This window comes from Puntigrus tetrazona, chromosome 15 (genome assembly GCF_018831695.1).
Source record: "Puntigrus tetrazona isolate hp1 chromosome 15, ASM1883169v1, whole genome shotgun sequence".
NCBI lineage: Eukaryota > Metazoa > Chordata > Actinopteri > Cypriniformes > Cyprinidae > Puntigrus > Puntigrus tetrazona.
The window spans coordinates 22,406,001-22,431,001 of record NC_056713.1 but is presented as its reverse complement, the minus strand read 5'-3'; the positions used below and the strand labels follow the sequence as shown (position 1 = coordinate 22,431,001).

General features: G+C 37.4%; 1 protein-coding gene across 1 annotated transcript in view; it reads right to left on the bottom strand.

Annotated features, from left to right (window-relative positions):
• Positions 1 to 25,001, bottom strand: part of slc8a2b (solute carrier family 8 member 2b) — an 83,655-nt gene that overhangs the window by 12,691 nt on the left and 45,963 nt on the right. Inside the window, 5 exon segments of the mRNA XM_043258698.1 lie at positions 54 to 509; positions 1,207 to 1,551; positions 2,363 to 2,590; positions 5,559 to 5,696; positions 10,828 to 11,288. Coding sequence (XP_043114633.1) covers positions 54 to 509; positions 1,207 to 1,551; positions 2,363 to 2,590; positions 5,559 to 5,696; positions 10,828 to 11,196 — 1,536 coding nt within the window. The 5' untranslated portion in view covers positions 11,197 to 11,288.

Here is a 25,001-nt window from a genome sequence, read left to right as displayed (position 1 = left end):
TTTTCGGATGGATTTTCAACCAGTTTTTATTCTGTCCTTTCACTCCTCCTTACCTTTATGTCTTTCCTGGTTTCTCCTGGTTTGAACACCAGTGTCCCTTCACAATACTCATAATCTGAGCCGGCATTGGCTGTGCCGTCTTCCGTACAGTAGTCAATGTAGAAAGTGCTCTCCCCCAGGCCTCCTCGACACACCACGGGTATCATGATGGAGCCGCAGTTCTCCATACACTGACTGTGTGGGCTCTCGAAGGAGATACGGCTGCAGACGGCCAGGTCATCCTCCTCTGAAGCTTCATCACCACCCGCCACAACAGCACGGCGAGATTGATCTGCTGCGTGTTTCTTCAGTACATTACCGGCCCCGATCATCATGCGTGTGGCCTGGACGCGATAAAAAGCACGGCTCTTTTGCTGATGGAGGAGGGCGTAGTAGTTGGCCAATTCCACCAGTTGATCCAACTCCTTATCTGGGTATTTCTGCTTAAGGTCCTTCAGGATACGAATCACCTGCCAAGAAACATTCAGAGGTCAAGAAAAGCGCAGCACAATGAAAGGCATAATTTTCTCAGCTTGCTCCAAACCAGAAAATCAAAGTAGCTTTCAAAGCTGAATATTTGTGAATATTCAAACTTGATCTCTTAAGACCCAATATGCCAGGTTCGACGTCAATAACGCCAAACAGCATTGTAGCTAATAGTTGCAAAGTGTTACTGGGTAGATTTTCATTTGTGGTTGTTGAGTACAATACAGACAAATGTAAAAAATATGAGAAAATATGAAAAAATGCATTTCAATGCTTTTGCCTTCTCCCACAGTATTCAAGTATTGCATTCTCTTGCATTACTCAAAGAAATTTTCATTTGAACGTAAAACCTTTCGCGTTATCCCACAAAAAATAAAAACTGTGTTACTCAAAGAAACTTGCAATGAAACAATTTTGAAAAAAAATGCAAAAGCAAACTTTCTCATCGTCAAAAGGATAGGCGATAGTTTACTTTACGAGGGTTTTACGAGGGTTTACTTTACGTAATGTTTTCTCCCATTACCATATCTCTTTAGGGTCTCCATACTTTTCAGCAGTGTCTGGGTTTGTCAGGATAAGAAACATGTGGACCAAGGAGAACTTCCTTGTATTTATAACAGTGTGTTTGAGCATTGATGTATAAATGTTTATGTTTAAATGACTGTGTTTGTCTTTTCTCACTTCTTTGCGGCTCTCGTCCAGGTCCTTGGCACCATCCATGTAAACGGTCGTGCTGTTAGAGTTGGGTAGAGTTGCCATGGTCCCTGTTGTGTTGCCCGTTCCATCCTGGTAATGTTCCTGTATGCCGATCCCTATGGCTCCGCCCCTCAGTGGAAACTTGCCATCCATCATCAACTCCATACCTTTGGGGGTCATGTCCCCCTCGGTCTCAACAACAACCCCTGTTCTTTTGTCAGCACGGTAGCGCTTGGACATATACTTGTAGAAAAGGAGGCGCCGGTCAGCGATCCAGGCCAGAATCACACAAACGGGGAAATAGCAGAGAGTGACCAGAGCTTCCCATAACTACAACACAAACATCAATACAGCAAACACAAAGTAAACAGATTAGTGCTTTGAAACAAAAAGACCACAGAAAGCCAAAAAAAAGAGAGAGAGAAAAAACAACAACAACCCAAGCAAAAAGCACTTGCTACATTAAACTTTAACAGACAGAGACAAACAGCTTGGTACCAGCTTGCTTCACCATTACAGATGACTCAATATGGTCCTGTCTGAAGTAACAGTAGATAAACAGCATTTATACCCATTTTATGTGACTTGGTAAAGTAGAAACTGTTAGTAACACATTTATTGTACTTTTGCAAATTTCCTAACACACTTCAAGTTTAAATAAATATACATATTTTCCATTAAAAAAGTTTTAGGCGGTTCAATATGTTTTTGCCACTGTTTGCCATTATTTTGATTACATTTATGAACATTTCCCTGTCAAATTCCATAAACACAATGTGTAAAGACAATTATTTTGGTTTTACGGCAATTGTCAATGTTCCTAACAGTGATTCTCATTAGATTCTCATTACTGTATATCATTATTTTTCACATTTCAGTAATGAGAAAGAGATTCATTAATGAGATTTGGGATTATCTTAAGTGTCATGAAAATAATATTGCATTATATTCATTTTCTTTTGCACACACACACACACATACACACATACACACATTATATATATATGAGAAATATATATATATATATATATATATATATATATATATATATATATATATATATATATATATATATATATACACTTAACCAGTTTATTTTTAATTACATCTTACATACAGACATATATTGACACACACACACCTCCACGATTCCAGGTGAGATGATGGACAGGATCAGGTACAGCCAGATGTAAGCGAAGATACTCCAGAAGGCGGTGATGAAGAAGACTCTCAGATGTTTGATCTTCCTCACCTCGCCGTCAGGAATCACCCACACACAGATTCCGATGATCACAAACATATTAAAGGCAGCGCTGCCCACGATGGTGCCCGGACCCAGCTCACCGGACTCAAACCCATGACCACACACCTGAAATAAACACACACAAACTCAGACAATCAGGATTTATTGCTCGAAATGCAAACATAAAAGCTTGATTGAAAGCTGATTGAAGCCAGTGTTGTTTTAGCATTATATATTCTGTGTTGTTGCATTTCAATTTAGTCTTTTAGCAGATGCTTTTATCCAAAGTGACTGAGAACAATAGAAGGAATCAGCAATAATATGTACCGTAAGTGCTGTGACAATCACGGTCAGTCTAAAGCAGTACATGTTGCAAGGTTTTAGTTTGTTTGTTTACAAATAATAAAAAGGAAACAAGCAGACAGAATAGAAAAGGAATAGAGGTTAATAATTTTTTAAGTCAAAGTAATAATAAACAAATAATAGAAGACCAGTAAACAAGTCAAAAGAATAGAAAAATAATAGAGAACACTAGTGTTAGAGAGACATTTTTTAAATAAAAAGTAGGTGGAAAAGAAAAAGAGTGTTAAAAGGGCGTTTTTATTAAAACATAACAAGTAGTAGCTGAATATGAATAGAATAAAGTGCGAGTGAAGGTCAAGTTATTTACTAATATTTCAAGTTAGCATATATTTTGATATTTTTTATTTTTATTTGAGTACATGTACTTAGCAATTGTGTGTACTTAGATTTATTTGAGTAAAAATTAAGTAATTTTAATACTAATAAAACAACCAAATCATGAATGATAAGCAATGCTATGAAATGTTGCGAAGGCGAACGATTATGAACAGTCGAGATGTTTCGTTATTATGTTGTTGTAATCATTTATTATTCGTTTATTAAATTATTATTCATGTTCTCGGGTAACATTCCCTTACCTGCTTTTACCAAAATTTATTTTAGGATAATTGCATTTTATTTCCCTGAGTTACACTCAGTTTCACACACAAGAGTCTTAAACCTAATCCCAGACTAAATTGTAAATCTGAGCTGTTTAAACTGGAAGAAACTTGCACCTGAACTTAAAATATTACAGTGTCTTTGTTTCGTCTGAAGACGCACACCAGTAATGTTTTTTTTTCCAATGCACATTCATAAAAACTACTTAAATGTCCCAATTGACCTAATCCTGGCTTATCTAAACCCTCTCTGTGAAACTGAACCTTAGTGTTAAACACGTGCCATCAAGTGACACCCAAAATTTGAAGTCTGCTTTTGTTGTTGTTTTTGCAGCATTCAGTCTCTGCAAACCCATCAGTGTTTTAAAGCATGAATTAAATTAGGCATCAGGCGGATTGTGTCACTTTCCATTCAACATCAGATCAGTGGGTGTCGCAATAGCTTTCGATGCCCCTGCGAGATATCTCACATTCACTGAACATCCTTGAGAACAAAGCGAACGTCCTTGGGTGAGATAAAATAGAAAGAATGAAATAAAAAGCGTGCAGGTGTTGGTTATCGCCGAGCGTGGCTCTGTCACTGATATCTCTCTCTGTATCAGAGCGGCGAGCCTTTGGGACGAGTCTGTGACGAACAGATAATTCCAGCTGGGCTTGCGATGGGATTTCACACTTCTGCCGCCAAAAATCCACCTTCGACGAAGACTGCATTGTCTCAAGATGAACCATGCATTGTGATCGAGTCGTTTAGATGCATCAGCCGCGCAACAATAATCCCGCTGCGTTGGGCCCTGACGGATGTCCTAACACATTAGATCTGGTGACGAACCACGTGGAGAGACAAATGCGAGGCAATAAAGCTCAGCTAGACGAGCTAAATGTTGGCCTACGCAGCGGTGCGCGTCTCCCGCTGGCAGACTTACACAGATCTCAGGCCGAGGATGTGTCGATTTCATGCGGTGGACGGCGAGGAACGAACCAGGAGAGTTCTGTCTCATTAATAAACATGATCTGCAAACCAGCATGTGCCATGCTAACTATCTCCATCTTGAAGGGCCGAGAAGCTGTTTAACTCTTCAAAATGGTTTAAAAAACACAATTAGTGGTACAGTTTTCAAGGGTCACTGACACTTTAAGTGCCCTAGTAAACTAACAACAAAAAGCAGAAAACCAGATAAAGACTGATAAAGCATCACTAAGATGCCTGATAACATGTACACATAAGTGTTTAAGTGTTATAGTGGTACACACACACAAATATATATATATATATATATATATATATATATATATATATATATATATATATATATATATATATATATATATATATATAATTTTTATGTTTTTATATTTTACATTACCGAAATCCAGTTTTAGATTTAGTCATCAAAATAAAAGTGACAAATTTTACATATTTTTCAGCCATATTTCAAGTAACAAAAATGTGAATTAGATGAAACGGTTTTGTGCATTTAACTTTTTCAAAGTGGAAAAATTGAAATAGTATTTTAGTGTAAATAATACTAAAATAATCTGTTTCATTCATAACACTATAAATGAATTCATGAAAATTATTAATAGAAAGTTACCAATGTATTAAAAATACAGCATTGTTGTTCTCATCAACATTTCTATTTCAATATTTTTATATATATATTTAAATATATTTAGATTTATTTTTTATGTTTTCTTAATTTGACAGTTTCTGTAATTTTGCTGTGTGTGTGTTTGTGTGTGTTTTATGCTATTAAGCGGTTGGAATCAGGTAGTATTAGGACTTTCTCACTTTACAAAGTTTATTGTATTAGAAAAAAGTCCCCCGTGAGCAAGATGAATCACTGTACATTTTAAATAGCAAAACATTCTTATAGCTTAAAGGCAAAGCCAAAAGCCACAAAATGTATATTTTAATTACATGAGTCTATCAATTATGGATGGATCATGCTTCAACACAAACGAAATGTTCAGACAAAGCGCCACTTAATTTATGACGCTGCTAATGAAATAGTAAAACCTCAGGCTACGCTAATGAGGGTTTATCCATCTGCTGTGAATGTAATTAGTGGTTATGTGGTTAACTGTCACAAAGAGTGTCCTAACTAGCACATTTTGCACAATGTCTCACCCACCTCGATGACCGACAGCAGGATTTCAGGGGCGGATGATCCCAGAGCCATCAGGGTCAAATTAGACACGGTCTCGTTCCAGATTCTGACCGTGGCCACTGACGTTTCTCCATTTGGCATGGTTATGGTCACCTCTTTCTCCTGAGGAATCAGAGAAGAACATAATAAGGATGCAGTCAGATACTTATTACTGCTCTGAGTAAAGGTTTCAGCAGAAGGTTCGTGGAACGTTCAGACTGATTTGAATTTAAATGAATATAATATGCATAAAATTCAGCAATTTGCACGCAGAGGCACATTTAGATCTCTAAATATTTGGTATTGAACAATACAGACCCTTTAAGTTGAACCTATTAAAAGAGAGGTTTGTTAATAATTAGAATCTGAAATGATTTTGGGACAATTTCATACTACTTGATTTACAGGCATGGAAACTTCAGAAAAGCTTTATTTTTGGCAGCTTTTTGTTTCATTTTTGGTTTGTTTATTAAACCATTTTGAAAACGCCCATTTTGAGTGGAAGCAGAAACGCTCGGCTTTTGGTGCCTGTTTCTTTAAAAGCGAATGAGATTTTGTGCCCGCCCCTTTTCCAGAACAGAGCTGCGCCGTTACAGCTTGCACCTGCTAAAAACAACTGTTTCGATCATTCCTCTTAAAAAATATGTTTTAACTGTATGCAAAGTGCTCTGGTTTTTGACTTTTAAAAATATGTACAATTTAGGTCTGAAGCCGCATTGAGATGCCCGTATCTCTGGAACAGAACCATACAGAGCTTTAAGAAAGAAGACAAGTTTGCATTAGGAATATAAACAGATGTTGCGATACCATTAAAACCTAAAAGTTATAGGCCCCCGAAACTGCACAAAAACTTATATTTCCCATTTTTGAGCAGTTACCACTAACATATAAAACGCCAACGCCAACTAAAATAATGCTAAGATGAAATAGTTGAAAAGCAATTTTCCTCCTCCAGTACTTTGGCTTCAAAGCCACATTATTTTGACCCCCCTCTACAAAATACAGGACTGCTTAGTAAATATTCATCCATGGCAATTCACGAGAAAAATATTAACTACCATCTAAACATCATTTGAGCGAGGGACGTTTCTGAAATCAGGTTGATTTGACATCGATCTGTTCAAGCGATTGATTGCTAATGGCTGGTTGAGGTTTATCACTAATCCTAAACCAGTCATTTTATGCCAGAAGCCTGCGGTTTCTTTTTTCCGTGCACCAGTCTAGTAAAGAAATGCCAAACTGTATCAAAACCCTCAGGCAAAGACAAGCAGCACACTCGCTCTCCACAACTCAATAACGCTCCTGAAGCGCCGCTTTGCTGTCAGGGCTCGTAATTCTGGCATTGTGTTTTTATTGTAAAGACTTCCATTGCACCTAAAGTCAGTCAAACCGTCACGGTTCAGTTGTCTCTTTCAAGACCGAAGAGTTGAAGTCTAGTTTTTCAGCCTGGAGGCTCTAAAGTGTGTGTGATCCAGAGCTGGAAATGCTTTTCCTTTAATAATTTGCAACTCGCATATTAGAAATAATGACTGCTGCTCGCAACGACGCATCCAAAGCGATCTGTGCGCGGATAGATGAGATGACTCAAGGCAAGAAAGGGCACAGACTACTGATGCTGGATCCTTTTATTTTCGTTATGACTCAAGAGTTGCACGGCGTTCATCGCCAGCGCTAATATGCACCAATTCTCATCTCGTTTAATGGACGCAGACAGCAAAAACTATTGGGACGGTAAGTTTTGGCACGCTCAAAATGCGCACATCTGACTATAACAAACAGCTCAGCGATGTTTCCAAATATTATCTGAATGCGGCGCGAACGCAGCCGCTGACAGCACTTCTTTGTGTCCTTCCTTTGCTAACATCTCGAGACTATTTTTGGTCGTCTCTGGTGCCATTTTCGCACTCGCGTTCGCCACAACCCTCGTGTTTTGACAAGGGTGCATGAGGCTTGTTTCTAAGGGACGCTTTGATTAATGAGGTAGACTCAAAGCTGTTGGCTTTGATTTTGCAAAGGACGAAAAGGCTGATTTACTTCCCTCATGGAGAGAGAAAGAGAGCCGCAAATGTAGGCCAAGACCTTTACCTAATTTGCCGTTTGTAAATCTCCAGTTGTGCTATTTTATCACCAAATCTGGCATTCAGTCTTTTTTTCTTAATTTCCGTCAGTTAGCAGAGATTTAGTGGTTCTTTTTGGAAGCGATTGGTCGTAGGTTTCATTGATCTGATCTTATATGCACCTCGGTTTCTGAGTGAGAAATCAATAAGTTGCTAAAATAAATAAAAAAAACCTGTGCTTAGTGAAAACAAATGTTTGTCTGGTCATCTGTGACTTGAAACACCACAAGTGTAATTAAGTTTTAAGAACATTTGCGTGTTATTTCGTTTTTATTCATGTTATTTTAAAACAGTTATTTAGTATTATAGCTTTTATTCATATTGTAAATGCTTTTCCATTTTTTTAAATATTAGCTAAAATTTTTGTAATTCTGTCGTTTCTGGTAATTTTATTAGTTTTTTTATTTATTTTTTTTATCCATGTAAAGTTGCGCTAATTATTAACATTATTCAGTTAACGTTTTTAACTGTAGTTTACTAAAACTTTTTTTAATACACATACAAAAATAGCTCAATGCATAGTGAATTAATGTGTCAATTTTTTTCCTACACATATATACTACAATATCTACAGATTATAAATATAACGTGACATTATATATTAATTCATATGTTCCTAAAACCCAATATCGTACAGTTTATTATGTGATATAAACGATTACCTTGGTTCTAAAGCACAGGTGAAACAATGATTAAGCATAAATCAACTCAGATTGAAGCATTACTATTATATACTTTATATAGGTTTATTTTTTATTTCAGATTTAGTCAACAGTAACACTGACAAACTGGATAGTTTGTGACAGTGCCATGATGGTTTCCCAGTTTGTTTTACTGTAATCCAGACTTGTTAATAAAAGTTTTTTGGAGTTGAGCTGTGTGCATTTCCTACATCTGGCTACGTTTTTAATTCCTTGTAGAGATTTTGATTTTGCTGTTCACTTTCTGGCTGAGCAACTCGTGTTACTGGCAAAATAAAAGAACTAAAGGAAAACTAGGCTCCTTTCTAAAAGCGCTCTGGCTAATTTTCCTTTTTCGACAGGTTTACGCCGCATGAGTCAGCGGAGGTGATAAGAGTAGGCGATGGACCCTTGACAAGTGTTGACGAGTCAGTCGTTTTAGCAGAAAGAAAGATAAAAACATCAAGCACGCTGCAAGCATTTGCATTCCATTAAACGTTCGGAGACTGCAGAAAGAGCCACGGTTGTTTTTATTTTAATAACGGCGATTACTAGCTAAATTGAGCTCTGTTGAAGGTTATGCTTTTAAAGAAAGCTCACCCGAAACTGAAAATCCTGTCGTTGTTAGCTCACCCTCATGTCTCTCCGAACCAGCAATGTCGTTTGCGAAACTTTTCATGACTCTTCATTCGGCTTTTTGTCATAAAAAAGCTCTCGAGGGGCTGTCAAGCTCCAAAAACGCAAAAACAAACCGTAAAAAAAAAATATGACTCATGCACTGCATACTAAGTCTTCTAAAATTATATAAATGCTTTGCACAAGGACATTATTCAATATAATTGTATATATTTTTTCAAATGTCATGACCAAATGCACCAGTTGGAGCATGCATAATACCAACTTAAATTTTACATTTATGCATTTGATATTTATCCTAATCATTTATCACACTTTTATAATGTTTTTGTTCTTTCTTCATAGTCACGTTCACTATGAGCTGGTTAGTATTCTTCATTTTGCACAAATATGCTATAAAAACCTCATTTTGCAAAAACATAATTGCATCTGGGCCTTTTTTTGCAGGACATTAAAATGCATAAATAATAAGGAAAATACGAGCCAATTATACATGTTCAGAAATATTGTTTGGTTAATGAAGCCAACAGTAAGACATCCAAGATTATGTCAAATGATTTAGTACAACTCAATTAACTTGTAAAGTGAGGCATAAGAACCTGTTTACCTTGACAAAAATAAACATAAATCTTAATTTTATGCCTCATAAACTCACCATGCTTCTAGACAAGAACTCCACTCTCAGAAAAAAAGGTACAAAAGCTGTGACTGGGAAGGTATCCTTTCACAAGTTACTAATGAGAATCTTTAAGGTAGGGCTGGGTGATATGAAACTATGACCTTTATCACAATTTTCTTTTACCATAAATGAGGAAGGAAATGCTTTTAAAACGTCTTAGCTGCAAACATAACTGGTTTGTTTAAACTGCACAAAGTAAATTAGGTGCATTCTGTGTTTTCATCTTATTTTTTTGTGGTATTCTGTGTTTGAACAGGAATTTGCCATAAAAATAGCATCTGATGAAATTACTGAATTCATTTTAATGTATTAAATAATACATTCAGAAGCCTTTGTTAAAACAGGCTATGGTTTTAATAAAAAAACAACTATTTAGTAAAAATGTGCTTTATATAGATTTCAAACCTTATTAAAGATAGAACACAGTCTGTAATAAAATAATAAAAACAACAACAAAACAAACTAGCTAAAGCACAAATAAATACTGAATGATCCAGCACAGAAAATGAAATCAAATGTAAAATATGCATAGCATAGCTTCCTTTCTATTAATAAAATATAGAGGTAGTCCTTCAGGCAAGATCAGTGACTGCTTTTCTTTAAGATGACAGATGGCAGCAGAAATATTAGGTCGCTGTCACTTTAAGACCTAAATCTAATATACCGTTATGCGCTTTCAGTCAAAACTGGCTGTGTTTATGAGGATATATATTTGGCCGTTTTTGTGTGCATTCAGTCTGTTCAGTAGCAAGACAACCCACAAGAGATCTAAATTCAGCATGAAACACTATGTGAGAGCTCCGAAGTGTTCTCTTTCGCACCATCTTACGCTTGAACACCTTAAAAACACGCAAAAAAAGAGACTCAAAGCGTGCATTTCATAGCAAATCCATATCCATCTCACGTGCGTATAAATAGTGCGCCAATAGTGCATATCAAGTCCATTTTTGTGCATCAATACCACAGTTTTTAGTTTTTATTCATAAAAATTCATACTCATTTTCATGAGACCGGGCTGAAATTTGGAACTGGTTCAGAAAACCCAATCCTAGAACTAAAATGCATCTTTTAGGCATAAATAAACAGCTTTTTACACAGATTTTGTGAATCCAATTAGCAATTAACTGCAAGACAAGACCCACCTGTGACGTGATGACCTCTATAGATGCCATGAACCTATCAGCGATGATGGACACCCCCAGAAACATGTACATGAGAGAGACGAAATACACGACGGCCCGGACGATCTGCTCTCCCAGACCGGGATTGACGGGCTTCCACACAGGCAGGATGATCCCAGGCCTGCACTCCACCAGATCGGTGCACGGTTTGTTCGGAGCAGCGCCGTCGCCTTCATCGGTCAGGTTACTCTGAAGTTCTGAAGGAGCTTCTGGAGCGACGGAGGGCTGCAGAGACGGCTCTTCTCGCTGGGATTCGGGAGAAATGGATCGAGGCAGAGAAAGGAGGAGGACGAGAGACAGGAGGAGGACGGGAGAGGAAAACGGTGCCATGGCCTCGGTCCTCAAAGGGCTTCGGAGTTCAGAGGAGGAGAAGAGATAAAGGAGGTGATGCAAGACGGAGAGGAACCAGCCCGCCGGGGGACCTGCGAAGAAAAGAGAAGACACTATAAAAATGCTTCTGTAAATGTCATCATCAGAAAAACAAATCATACGCAGCGCTCACAATCCAGCATAAATATCTCCAGGCTGCAGCTCTGTACAGCTCGCTTTTATAGTGGAGTAAATCCTGTAGGTGATTACAAAAAAAAACAGACCTTAGTAGAATAAAAGAATGCGTAGGCAACGAAAATGATTGCTTTCTTCAGGTGAAACATGGTTACAAGGACAACAACTTATTGCTGCTGATGATGGGCGTGATGGGGTTTTTTAATGGCTTAGCAACAAGACATCGAACCAAATCAGTCAAATAGCAATGAAATAAGTGTAGAAATGCAGCCAGGATGGAGGATTATGTCCTCCGCAGGTCTCAGAGAGGGACATCTGTGTACGCGAGGCTTTTATTAGCTCAAACGCTCTAAAACCTTTATGCGCTCGCACACAGTCGGGCGAACCAGAGGAGGCTTTAATGCACAGATGTTGCTCTTTCGCAGCTATGGAGGCTCGAAATGGGGTGCTCTGTTATTTTTCAACGCAGACGTTAACTTTGTCTTCATGCAAGAGGAGGAAAAAAAAGCAACTGAAACTGTGGATGAACATGAAAAGACTTTCAGAGTTTTAAAATGAATGACGAACGACAAAATATTTTACATATAGTTGATATTGAGATATTCGACTTGTTACAGACTTTAGTATTTCGGCAAACACAATTCATTACTGAGATCTCACACCTGAGTTTTTTTCTTTTCCTAGACAAAGAAAATACGTAAATTTATTGTTGTCCAGGGGGAATTTGTTATTTTAGATATTTCATTTGTGCGTTTTACTTCATGTGAGTGATTTTAATATGAAGAAGCATTTCTTGTCACATTTTCCCAACTATCAGTATTGTTTATATAATAGTATTAATATTACATTAAATATTTATTGTATTTATTTTTTTAAGTTTGAGTAATTTTGTTATGTGTTTTATTGATATTATAAAAACTAAAAATAATAAATGAAAGCTATATATATAGCTTTAATTTAATATTTTTATTTTGAGTCACCAAGGCAACAATTACTATTAATATTTCCATCTAATATATTTTATTTTTATCAGCTTTATGCATTATAGTTAGTATTAGTGAACAATAAAATATTTCTAGCTTTTACGTTACAATATTTAAAATATGTAATATTTATATTTTAGCGTTATTTCAATTACCAATTTTTTAAATATTTTTTTTTTTGTGAACAATAAAACATTTCCGTTTGTATCATTTCTAACATTTTTTAACAGCTTTATTTCACTCACAGATGGTTATTGTTTTAGTGTATGTATATATATATATATATATATATATATATATATATATATATATATATATATATATATATATATATATATTGAGTTTATTATCTTATTTCAATTAGTTCAATTAATAGTTATAGCTTTAGCGAACAATAAAACATTATTAGCACTAGTAAGAATTTCGGAAACACAAAAGTAACAAAAAACTCATTAATTCTCCTAAACTTTGAAAGAGCAAACTTTGAGCAATCTGACAGCAGACTTTGGTATTTTGACGCATCTGAGAACTATTTTCTCATTTCATTAGTGATTTTTCCTCCCAACAGGCACGCTCTCAATCTAACGCTGATCTACAGCCCAACAGCGAGTGTAGGCGCTCGCTCTCTTTAAATATAATTTTACAGACACTTAGATGTTTCTAAATTCAGAGCTCGCTATCCATACTCATTCGCCCTTCTTTTTCCTCCTATTGTCTCTTTCCAAATGGCCTTATTCCTTCACAGAGCAGCTCTGTGTCTAAAACAAAGTTTGAGCTGCTCTCTCCGCTCTCGCTCGGAATACTAAACAGACAGACAGAGCGGCTTTGTGCTCGGGTTTCACGCAGTGACGGGTTGCACGGAGGTTAGTGGGTTACCCCATCATTTCCCCTCATTACCAGAGCATCTCTCTCTCTCTCCTGACGTAACGCCATTCGTACGACTGCAGGCTTGTCAACTGCGGAGAACGAATCCCTTCCAATATAGCAGCCTGGCAAAGACTGAGTCATAATACGAGCTAAAAAAACCAGGATGCCAGAGCTGTGTTTGTTTCTGCTGCAAAACCGGCTCAGGGACGAAACCTGCGCGGAACCCGTGTTTATTTTAAAACAGCACATTAAGGGAGACGCAAAACAGACGCTTTGGAGATTTCAGATGAGTGAGCTGCATATGAGAATATTGAACGATAGACACTGAGAGAGAAACTGAAAAGGTTGCTAATAAAGCACATTAAAAAGGAGAAAGAAAGAGTTGGGCATCAGTATGGGGGTCCGGCTCATAGATATTCCCCCCACAACTGGGACGTTTCCATAGCGACCCTGCAAAGGACCGGTGAGGGTGATCCATCATAGAGTAATGGAACAGAGAGACAGTCACAGAGGAAGTTTAAAAAAAAATCATGTGGAAATTGCAAATAGTTGGATGAAACTTAACTTTATATTTATATATATATATTTTTTTTTATATATATTTTTTTTTTTTGTTATAATATAAATATATCACTTGCTCACCAATGGATGCTCTGCAGTGAATGGGTGCCGTCAGAATGAAAGTCAGCTGATAAACATCACAATAATCCACAGCATTCCAGTCAAGTTAATTCCTTAAGAAGGGAAAATCTGTGTCTTTTTAAAAATGTACTTTTACTTGTTGTTTTTATCAGCTGCTGGTTTTATCTGCTTTTGATTCCGACGGCACCCATTCACTGCAGAGCATCCATTGCTGAGACAGTGGTGGAATGCTACATTTCTCCACAACTCACACCTTGAATGACCCGAAGGCGACTACATTTTCAGCAGGTGTTCATGTTTAAAGGAATGAACCACTCCATTAAAACTGGCTCATATTTTTATTTTAAAAATGGGAGCGGTGCATGTTTTCACGAGATTCCCCATAATGCATCCTCTCTCTCTCTCTCTCTCTCTCTCTCTCTCTCTCTCTCTCTCTCTCTGTGGCACATACAAACATTCCCACGTGTGCAGTGATTCATCCATTTAGCTGTTTCAGCAAGTGCACTCACATGCTAAATCCAGTGCACATCTCACACACACACTGATGCAGCATTTCTTTTCAGGCTGTTCTCAAACAGACCGAGAAGTTAGCAAGTTACGTGCAACTATTCAAACTAGCACTGATAGAGCACTTAAGCCACCGCCAGGACGAATACAATTCTTTATTTCGCCAAAATGCTTTCCGGAAACTCTCAGCCGTGGCTCATTTCAGCCGCTGACCTTGAGTCATCTGATGAATATGTGCGGCAACGAGAAACCTGAGGCCTTTTCCTTTCACATCCCAAAACTCACCACCCAGAGACATTACAGACTACATGCAGTCATTACAGACTCATCTGCTATTAAATTCAGCCTGGAAACATTTCTCTTAAGAGGAGCTTTTAGTTAAGCAGATTCCATTGTCGGTCCATTGTGTATCTTGTACATTACTGGATACTGTTTATGCGCTGATGCATCTTCTTGCTAATCTTCTGCGTGTTTTTCACTCTGTGCCTGTGCACTCTCGTTATAATGCATTATCGTTAATTAAAAAAAACAGAAAACAATGCATTATGCACCAGGGCTAATTATAGTTAAATAATTAGTAAGACCTTTGTTCGTCCTTAAAACACAAATGAAGATATTTTGGATGAAATCTGAGAGCTGTCTGACCCTCAATAGACAGCAACGCAACTGAACTGTTCCAAGGTCCAGAAAAGTAGCACGGAAAATCTTTTTAAACAGGCTCGTTCTTGTTTTTGTTGCATTTTCTGTGCCATGTCTTTGGCTTTGATGTCACATCCTGTCTGTAGTGAGTTTGTATCTTATCTTGTTCAGCTTCTTCAGCATTTCTTTAGTTCTTTGCGAGTTGTTTAATATCCGTGTGTTTGCCCATCATCCTGTTCTTTGTTCCCTTTCGTTTTTGGCTTCTAGTTTTTTCTACTTTTCTTTTACTCAAGTACGCTTTCAGGTACTCTTTAGACCTCTGGTAAGTGATGACAACATTTTCATTATTGGGTGAACTACACCTTTATGCTTTATCTACAGACTGTGTCTTTTCACATGAAATACAAAAATAATAATAATAATAATAAGAAGAAAAATGCATGCATAACCAAGGATTTAAAATATGCAATTAGCCTGAACTTTGAATGTATAATCAATAACATAATACACATTTAACCATGAAATTTCCTCAATGAAATCCCATTCCTCTCTTTAGATATCAGGGCCACTGTCCAAATGAAAGCTACAGGCCCGGCGTGCATCACTGAGCATGTCGGTACACATTTAGTGTGTGCTTTAAAAAACCCTCTGTGACATTTCACATTGCTGAATTGAGACTCGTAACCTAATTTGACCTTTCGAGCACAAGAAGACAATACTCTAACAGCATCCTTTCATCGCTCAAGGAGGCTGTTTACTTCTGAGTCGAACTTGTGTGCACAAAATCCGTAAAAAATGCCTGAATTTGCAGCTTTTTGTTGATAAAGACAGTGGGAAATTAAGGGAATACAGAAATGAGATTGCAGAAATGATGCAAGCGTGTTTTTATTTCTCTTTCATAGAGCCTATGCATGTGCGTTAATCACTCATCTCCAGCTGAATAGCGCTTTTTCAATATGCACGAGTACATGCGCACGATATCTGAAAAGTCTGCGGTGTGAAAAACACATCAGAGGATTTTGGCTGAAAATTAAACATGCAGCAACTTCTAATTTTGCTGGTTTCGCGCTACAAGAAGAATGCAAGCTTTTGAAATAAATAAATAAATGACAAAAAAGACCTGCAGACAATTAGATAGTCTAACATTTTTAATTTATTCTATTTTATCATTTATTCAAAACAGAAGCCCTGGAGCATGAGATCACATCGTTCTGTCCATATTGCAGGGTCTGAAATAATTTTGCACGCCTGGCCCCTGAGCCTGTGCACATCCAGACATTACACAATTATTTATTTCTCTGAACTGTTTGGCTATTCAATCATTTCATTTGGCAGCGGCTGCAGTGTTTACAAAACACCGGGAACATGCAGCTAATGTCTCAAGCGATCGTGTCCTGGCTTTATTTCAGGTCGTTTAAATGAGAAGCGCTTTCCTCTCATTCTTCCAGGGCTTCTGGGAAAACCCTGATATTCCTTCATTAATTCTTACAGGCCGTATGCATCCACACGGAGCATTACCTTGCCTGCTGTTTGTTACAGCCAGCCGCACTTGATGTCGATATAGGAAACACACTCAAACTCTAGCTTTTTCGCAGTAATTTTTTACAAGGCCTTCGAAAAAGTAATTTATAATGCAATCTATGAACCGTCTCTTTCTGAAACACACCTACACACACACACACACACACACACACAGATGGTGATTTGAGAGGGCCGTAGATTTCATTTCAGAGAGTGAACAGTTGCTTCATTTCTCAAGCTGAAACACTCTATTTGATTAGAATCGTATCTGATGATGGTTTTACCGACATGAGGCTGGAAAAGCGTCTGATGCTGAAAAGAGACCCTCATTATGAAGAGAGTCTGATACTTGAAGAATGTCTGATGATGAAGAGCAGGCAATGTTTGAAAGACATCCGATGACAGAAGAGCATCTAACGCCTGAGCATCTAATGCTTGAAAAAACTTCTGATAATGGAAAGGCATAGAAGACAAGATAAGATGAGATAACGTTAAAGAATCTGAAGTCTGTTGCTTAAAATTATCTTATGCAGGGAGATTGTTATAATAAGCTTGGTACTTTTTTTAGCACCACCTCGGCTGAGGTAACAAGCATACCATACTGTTACCAAAACATGACGTGTGAGCTCTGCTGATCACTGATTGGCTGGAGAAAATCGTAAGTGCTGCGACATAACTTGCGACTCAACAGAGAACAGACCCGCTAGATTTGAATAAGCAGACATAGATTTAATATGGATTGTAATGAATGTACCTTTTGTGAAGCAGACATAGAGTCAATGGAACATTCTGGGATGACCTCTCTGTTTGGCTAAGTCTGAAGTATGTAATACCTGACTTTGAATTTAAAACTGTATATTAGATTAATATTTTGCCCGAATTATGATGTGGAATTTTTAGTTAACAATATTGTGACGTTGGCAAATTATTTCATCCATAAATGCTTATAAATGTCTGAAGAACATCTGATGACGGAAGAGTGCCAGATGTTTAAAAATGTCTCATGATGGAAATGTCAGAAATGTCTGGTAACAGAAAAGTCTGAAGATCGAAAAGGGCCTGATGTTGGATAAGAATTGAAAAAAAAAAAAAAAAAAAAGAAGAAGAAACGTCTGATGATCATCTTGAAAAGGGTCTCATGCTGGATGAGTGTCAGATGCTTGTGTCTGATAACAGTGTTTAATGCTTGCGTGTTTAATGTTTGAAGATCTGATGATGAAAGGACATTTAATGAAAACATCTGTTGATGAAAGAGTAACAAATACTTAACAGAAGAACTATTGATGTTTAGTGCCAGATGCTTGAAAATTTCTGATGATGGAAGAACATCAGATTTTTTGAAGGAATGTTTGATAACAGAAGTGTTTGAAGATTGAAAAGTGTCTGATTTTGCTGGATCAGCACTGGATTTTGAGGACACATTGACAGAAGAAGGTCTGATGATTCTTGAAGAAACATCTGGTAACATCTGATGCTGGATAAGTGTCAGATAAGTGTCTGATGACACAGCAGTGCCTAATGCTTAAAGAAGAGTGTTTAATGCTCGAAGAAGGTCTCAAAAGCATCTCACGCTCGAGCATCTGAAGATGTAAGGTCATGAAACGAAGAGCAAAGAATACTTGAAGAAACGTCTGGGAAACAGAAGAGCGTTTCCTTTGATGGAAGAGCATCAAATTCTGATGATACTAGACCATCTCATGCTTGAACAATAATTAGACGAGAGTCTTAGATCCTGATAAGAGAAGAACGCCTGTTGCTTGAAAATGTCTGATGTTTGGAGAACATCAAATTCTGAAAGAAACGTCTGCAAAAACACGGTAGAAGAGCATCTCTCAGGAGAGAAGAATGATGATGCAAGATCATCTGACACTGTATCTCATTGTAGAAGAGAATCTGATGGTAATAGAGTCTGATGACTGACCCAACATCTAATGATGGAAGGCAGAAGAGCGTCTGATGAGAGACGAAAGCCTAAGGACAAAAGTACAACTAATGTTTAAAAGAATTTCAATGGCACAAGCGTCTGATCACAGAGCGTTTTCAGTGTTTCAGGCAACAATGTTTTGATTAATTCACACCGAGCTCCACGTTCCAGATCGAGTAATTAAGCTGATTTTCTTAAACTGCAGGATCAAAGCAGCATTATGTAGCAGATTTTTTCTTTTTTTTGCTTCGTTGCTCAAATATATTTTCAACAGCTGAGACCGGAAACGTCGCACGACAGCAGTGAGAAAAGCCAAAGGCTTCGCATTAACACGCCGAGCTCCGATCACCGGGAAAATAGAATAACATTTGCATATGCTAAACATAGATCATTATTAGTACGAGAGAGAGAGGACACTGCGAACGCTCAGCACAGACACTGTACGAGAACTTCAAACAGAAGAGCTGCCCTAGAATTCGCAGCGACGATCTTCATGTGCCCTTCCATCACAACTACAAGTGTCAGAGTCCTGCTATATTTAGGATACTTAATTAATGCTCATTAACGGGATTAATGCAAAGGTTGAAGTCATTACACTGTACATTTCAACAGTAAATCTTCACAGCCACCCAACAGATGAAACAGATGAGTAATTATTGTGTCATTGAACTGATTAAAGAGAACACAGGTCCTTGATTTCATCACATATTAATAGAGCTTTTAATATTTGATGCTTAATGTGAATGAATGGGATTCTGTATGAGGAAGCTGCCAGCAACATGAGAGAGAAAATGACATATTAGGGAGGGAAAAAGAGAATATGCAATAAATAGGAATAGGATGATTATTTTAAAATCTACACACACCGACGCTTGAAGATTTTAGGGTTAGCTTAGTCTTGGATAATAATATTTCCATCATATGTGTTATTTTGAAATATACACACACAAAATAATTATTAAAGTTAAGAACAAATTATACAAATCATATGAAATATGAAAAACACCAAAAACAACTACTGATATTATCATATTAAAAACTGCTTTTGTACTTAAAATATGATCATATGATCATATTTAAAGATTTTAATTTGATCTATTTTTGTGCATTTTAATGTGCATTAATTAAACTTTGCATTAAATGCCCTTGTGACAACTACCCCGGTCTTCACTATAGCACATAGTCAAGTCACCTTTACTTTTATAGAGCTTTTAACAATAAAGATGATGTCAAAGTCATTTACAGTATTAAACAGGAAAATACGGCATCAAAGACGAGATTAAACATTCAATTTTCAGTCAGTATATCCTATTTTTAACATAAACTAGACCACTCATAACACTAGTCATGAAATAAGACAGATTTTGCTTTTATGAATCCTTTTCCTTGTGGCATCGTTTCTGATTTTCTTGGGAGGTATTTTCACGTTTCATCCTCACCACACACACACACACACACACACACACACACACACTCTCACAAGCTATCATTTCTCTAGCTGTGAGCACACAGAGATCGGTGTGAATGCAATTTATCTTTTTATATGCAATAAAACCTGCATTGTGATTGTGAAGTTCAGGACGTGAAGAAGGATTGAACAGATTTAGAGTTAATGTCACTGCTAGTCTGACAAACTCACGGGATTCATTTAACTCCCGCGAAAAACTCAATTCTGCACACAATCTGATGCCAGACGCACCGCGAGGCAGAGGTGAGAATTGAATTTTTCCGCATCGTCTTGATTTGCAGTGTTCAAAAACGAGCTCCAGACCCGACGTGTGGCCGTTCGTGCAGATGGCAGCGAGGTGTTCGACTTCACTCACAGGCCCTGTGCACGACGCTTCATGAATTTTGCAAATGCTGATTTAGTAGTTTTATGCTCTACAGTTGAACCTGCAATCATAAAAGTTGCTTAATAGACCTTGACAGCCTAACTGAGATGAGTAGATGTTGAGGAACTTCTTCCATTCTGCAGCTATCATCATTTTAACAGGCTTTCTTATATATATCAGAAAATTACATCAGAAATAGTTTAGTTGTTTAGTTCAGAAAGTTAAAATAATAATGACTTCCCAGCTGACTGAAATATGCTCTACTGTGACTATTTATAAAATGATGAATCTGAATGTTCTGAATCAAAATTTTTAAATGCTTAAAAAATGTTTCTTTTGGTTGCATGTTCCGTTTTATACTTTATTTGAACATTCGAAACATCCAGTTTTTAAATATAAAAAAAATCATTAACATTCCATTCAGAATTTTGTATATATTAGTGGAATGTTAATTTTTAATTGTGGTCTGAAAACATAATTAACATTTAAAGATCATTATTAGACCAGATAACTCCATGAACAATGTATAAGTAAAAAATTTATGCGAACATTAGGAAAGACCAGAGAACTCTGAGCTAGCATTTTATTAACGTTACCCATTAAAATTGTCAGAACGTTCTGGCAACATTCCAATTTAGCTGCGTTTGTGTTTTACGTGCAGAGTATATCTAAACACACTCGACCTTTATCCATGAAATGGTGAAGCAATGTATTGCATTACACAACAAAATGTATTAACACGATTATTTTGATATGACCACAACATGTCGACTGAAATGCACTGTACTTTACTCCAAAATGATTTCTGTCAGACTGATTGGTTTAATTTGTAATGCTTTGAATGTCATTACCACCTACATCTGCAGCCAAGCACAGTCAAGCTGGCCCAAGCTCACAAATGTGCAATACCACCCACCGGCTTCACTCTGAACCTCACATCAAACACACACACACACACACACACACACACACTGCAGGCGTAGAAAAAAAAAGACAAACCTGAAAAATCTCAGGTTTTCTAAGAATAAAGGTCACACAACCTGCCTCATTTACACCTGAAAAGGAACAAACAGTTCTAAGCTATTGGCATCTTGAGGAGTTAAATGGCGTTTCATTATCGTCTAAGATTTTTCCCTGAAACGTCACCAGAAATGATCTTGCACTGTGTAAACAAAGTCACATTATTTGTTCAATAAAAGTCTGGATTATTGCATAACGTACAGCAGTACACTGTATCTCAGCTGACAAAATATACTCTAGGAATGTTTTGAAAAGTTATTTCTGGTGTTCTGAACGTTCCGAACCAGTCCGGTTTTTAAAATGTTCTTCTTGGTTAAGTAAACATTCGAGTTTATTATTTGTTAAACATTACTGTTAAATGTTCTTTGACCGTTCTAAACAATTGAGCAACTTAAAAAAACATTCTATGAGTGATGTGTGTTAGATACATTTGGTTGAGGACACTGGTTTGTAAAAATATTATTTGATAGTATGCGTGATAAACATTTCAAACAGTATGCATATGCAATATTATCATTATCAATATTATCATCACGCACAGAAGTTTATTTCAGTTTAGTAGTCCATTAGTTGGAAAATAACAGGGCTATTTATTTTCACTGTAATCCAATTATGTTTAACCATGTTATACCTTGTACTTTTTGACAGTCCAATTAAGTCATGAATGGGATTAAAAATTGCAGTTGATTGGAAAGAAAGGTCAAGTACAAAACTGCGTTTTGGTATACAGTATTTCATGCCTTCTTGTACATAGGTATCAGAAAAGGTGCACAATGCATAATATTCACGGTATAGTAGGAGTATAATACTATTCTAAATATAGCCAAAGTGCTGTTGGACCAGAAAAATGAAGAAGAAAGACTGCACTTCAACCGAGAAGTATTATGTGTCAGTCGAAATCAAATCTGACTGTAATGAACAGATTCGAAATCAGGAAATTACAGATGGTCCTTTACAACCGTCTCTAGTCGAGCTTTGGCAAGACAACCACAAACCCCTTCAAACCATGAGGCCAATGATGATAAACAGAATCAAATTACAACGCTGCCACGGATCTGTGACGTTTGGCTGGCCGACTGATTTAAATCATGCATCAATTTCGCAATAATGGCAATGACAAAAACAACCATGTTGGTCAACAGGCCGCATTAGTATATAATCCAATTAAATTACACTAGATAAGTGAAAAGCTGTAGCCAGGAGCTCGGTGCAGAAGGGTTCATTAATGAATCTGTGGAGGAGATACTGTGATAAATGAAGCATAATTTATAAATGCACAATTATGACAAGATTAGGATTCTTATCTGAAATTAACCAATAGAGCGAAACGTGGGCTCCTATGCTCTCAAAAGTGCTTTCCTTTCAATTCTCTATAGGCTTTGCAACAGAATTTGCCATTAAACAGTCAATGAATGAAACCAACCAACCACAAAAACTGGATTTGAAAATAACACTGTAGTGCAAAAATCCAATTAGATTCTGGGAAACAAACATGATTGACATCTAATGCTACAATTTTAAACTATTTACTAATAAATAATACCATGTAGTTGACGTTTACTGAAAAATATTCAAATATGTGCACATGTATCAGTTGTTGGTGAGTGTAAAACTGACTTGATTCAAAATGCAACGTGGGATTCATTGCTGAGCAGATGTTGCATTGGGATTGTGGGTAATGTAGTAAGTTGCATGCAAATCTTATTGATTTGTGACTTGAGCAGCATATGTCATCAAATCAGAGCCCCAGAGCTCACACTAAATCGGTTTTGAAGGCTTCATGCATCACTGCAAGAATCTATTTCTCGGTGGAGCAAATTACTGAGATTTTTACTTCTGGAATCTGACTGTTTTGCTCTGCGCCTGAAGGAGTCCCAAAACAAGACGAATCAAAGCGGATTCCTAGAGAGAGAATGGCTGGATATTCAGTCTGTTTGGATAGAATAGAATAGGCTTATTTTAGTGGGAGTACTGTAATGAAGGTGAAGCGAGGTGAAGCTGCTCCAGCTGCGTGGAGGAGCTCGGCAGCGTCAGCGAGATTGTGGTTTGTGTTGGAACGGCAGTCGAGCACGCATGCATCTGTCACAGTCAGCGACGGCTCTTCCCTTTCTCTCCAGGTCTCCCTCTGCTCTCGTTTGTTCTCTAACGACTTCTCCCGCTTTTCTCACTCTGTTCATTTCCTTTCCCCCACCCACTCCTCCTCCGTCTCGTCCATCCGCCCACTCATTCATTCTCTTCCCCTCAGCACATCTCGTCCTTCCTCTCAGCTCTTCCTCGTCTCTTTCTCTTCCCCGTTTCTGTTTGGCATTCAACTTCGAATGCATGCTCTCTGTGTATATAAATGAGGAGGAGAGGAGAGATGAGATAAACAAGAGAGGAGAAAAGATAAGAGGAGGTGAGAGGAGTCAAAGCACTACAAGACGAGAGGAGAAGAGAGAACAAATGAATTGAGGCAGGAAAATGTGAAAGGAGGAAAGATGAGAAGAAATGAGAAGAGTTGATTTATTGAAAAGAGAGTAGAGGAGATGAAACAAAGAGATGAGCTGAGATGAAATGAGACAAGACTGAATGAGAAAAGAAGATGGATTGAAATTAAATGAGATAAGAGAAGTATCAAGAGGAGATGCCATGAGATGAAAAAAATGAAAATAAAAGTGCTTCACAATACCACGGAAGAACCTTTTATTCCATAGAGAACCTTTAACATCTTAAGAGCCTTCCGGTTTCACAAAAGGTTCTTTGTGGTGGAAGAAAGTCCTTTAGATTATCAAAAGGTGAGAAAGAGATGGTTCTTTAAAGAGCCTTTGACTGAATGGCTCTTTGTGGAACCAAAAATGGTTCTTTAAAGAACCTTTTGAAGCACCTCTGAAGGAGATGAAATGAGACAATACCAGATGGGAGGAGAAGATATGGAATGAGTGAAGAGAGCAAAAAATGTGAGAAGAGAAAAAAGAATGAAAGGAGAGAAGAGATAAAGCAATATAGATGAGAGGAGACCAGATGCGATGAACTGAGACGTGAGGAGATGAGACTGGAGGAACAAGATGAGATGAAAGAGAGAAAAAGAAAGGAGAGGAGACAAAAGGAGAAGACGTGAGATGAAACTACACAAAATGAGTATGTAAGGAGCAATTAGCAATGAGATTAGACAAGATGAGATGACATGAAATAAATATATTAGACAAGATTAAATGAAACAAGACAAGAAAAGAGGAGATGAAGATGAAACTAAACGAGGAGAGACAAAATGAGAGGAGAGGATAAGAGATAAAGGAAATTAAAGATTAGATAGATTAAATAGGATAAATGCATTAAATAAGAGAACATTGGCTAAACTGAGACAAGAGGAGAGCTCATTCAAAGTCAAATGAACAGGTAAGTGACTGTGACTGATTTTCTTCCAGCTGTCTCTCTTTTGTTAGCAGCTGTTAGTAGTCTGTTAGCTGCGTGAAACAGTAGTGGACAAACACACACTGACACAAACACACCAGCAGCCTTAAAGGGCGTCCATTCATCAGCGTTCAGGTGGGCAGCCCTGAGATGCTGTTAATGAGGCGGCCCTGTAATCTCCCAGCATGCCATGCAGCGGTACAAGCCCTTTGCTTCACAGCAGACTGCTACAGAGGTGACGCACACAAACCTTCAAATAATGAGCTTGACAACATCTAGAAATAACATCAGACTGGACTGTGCGTG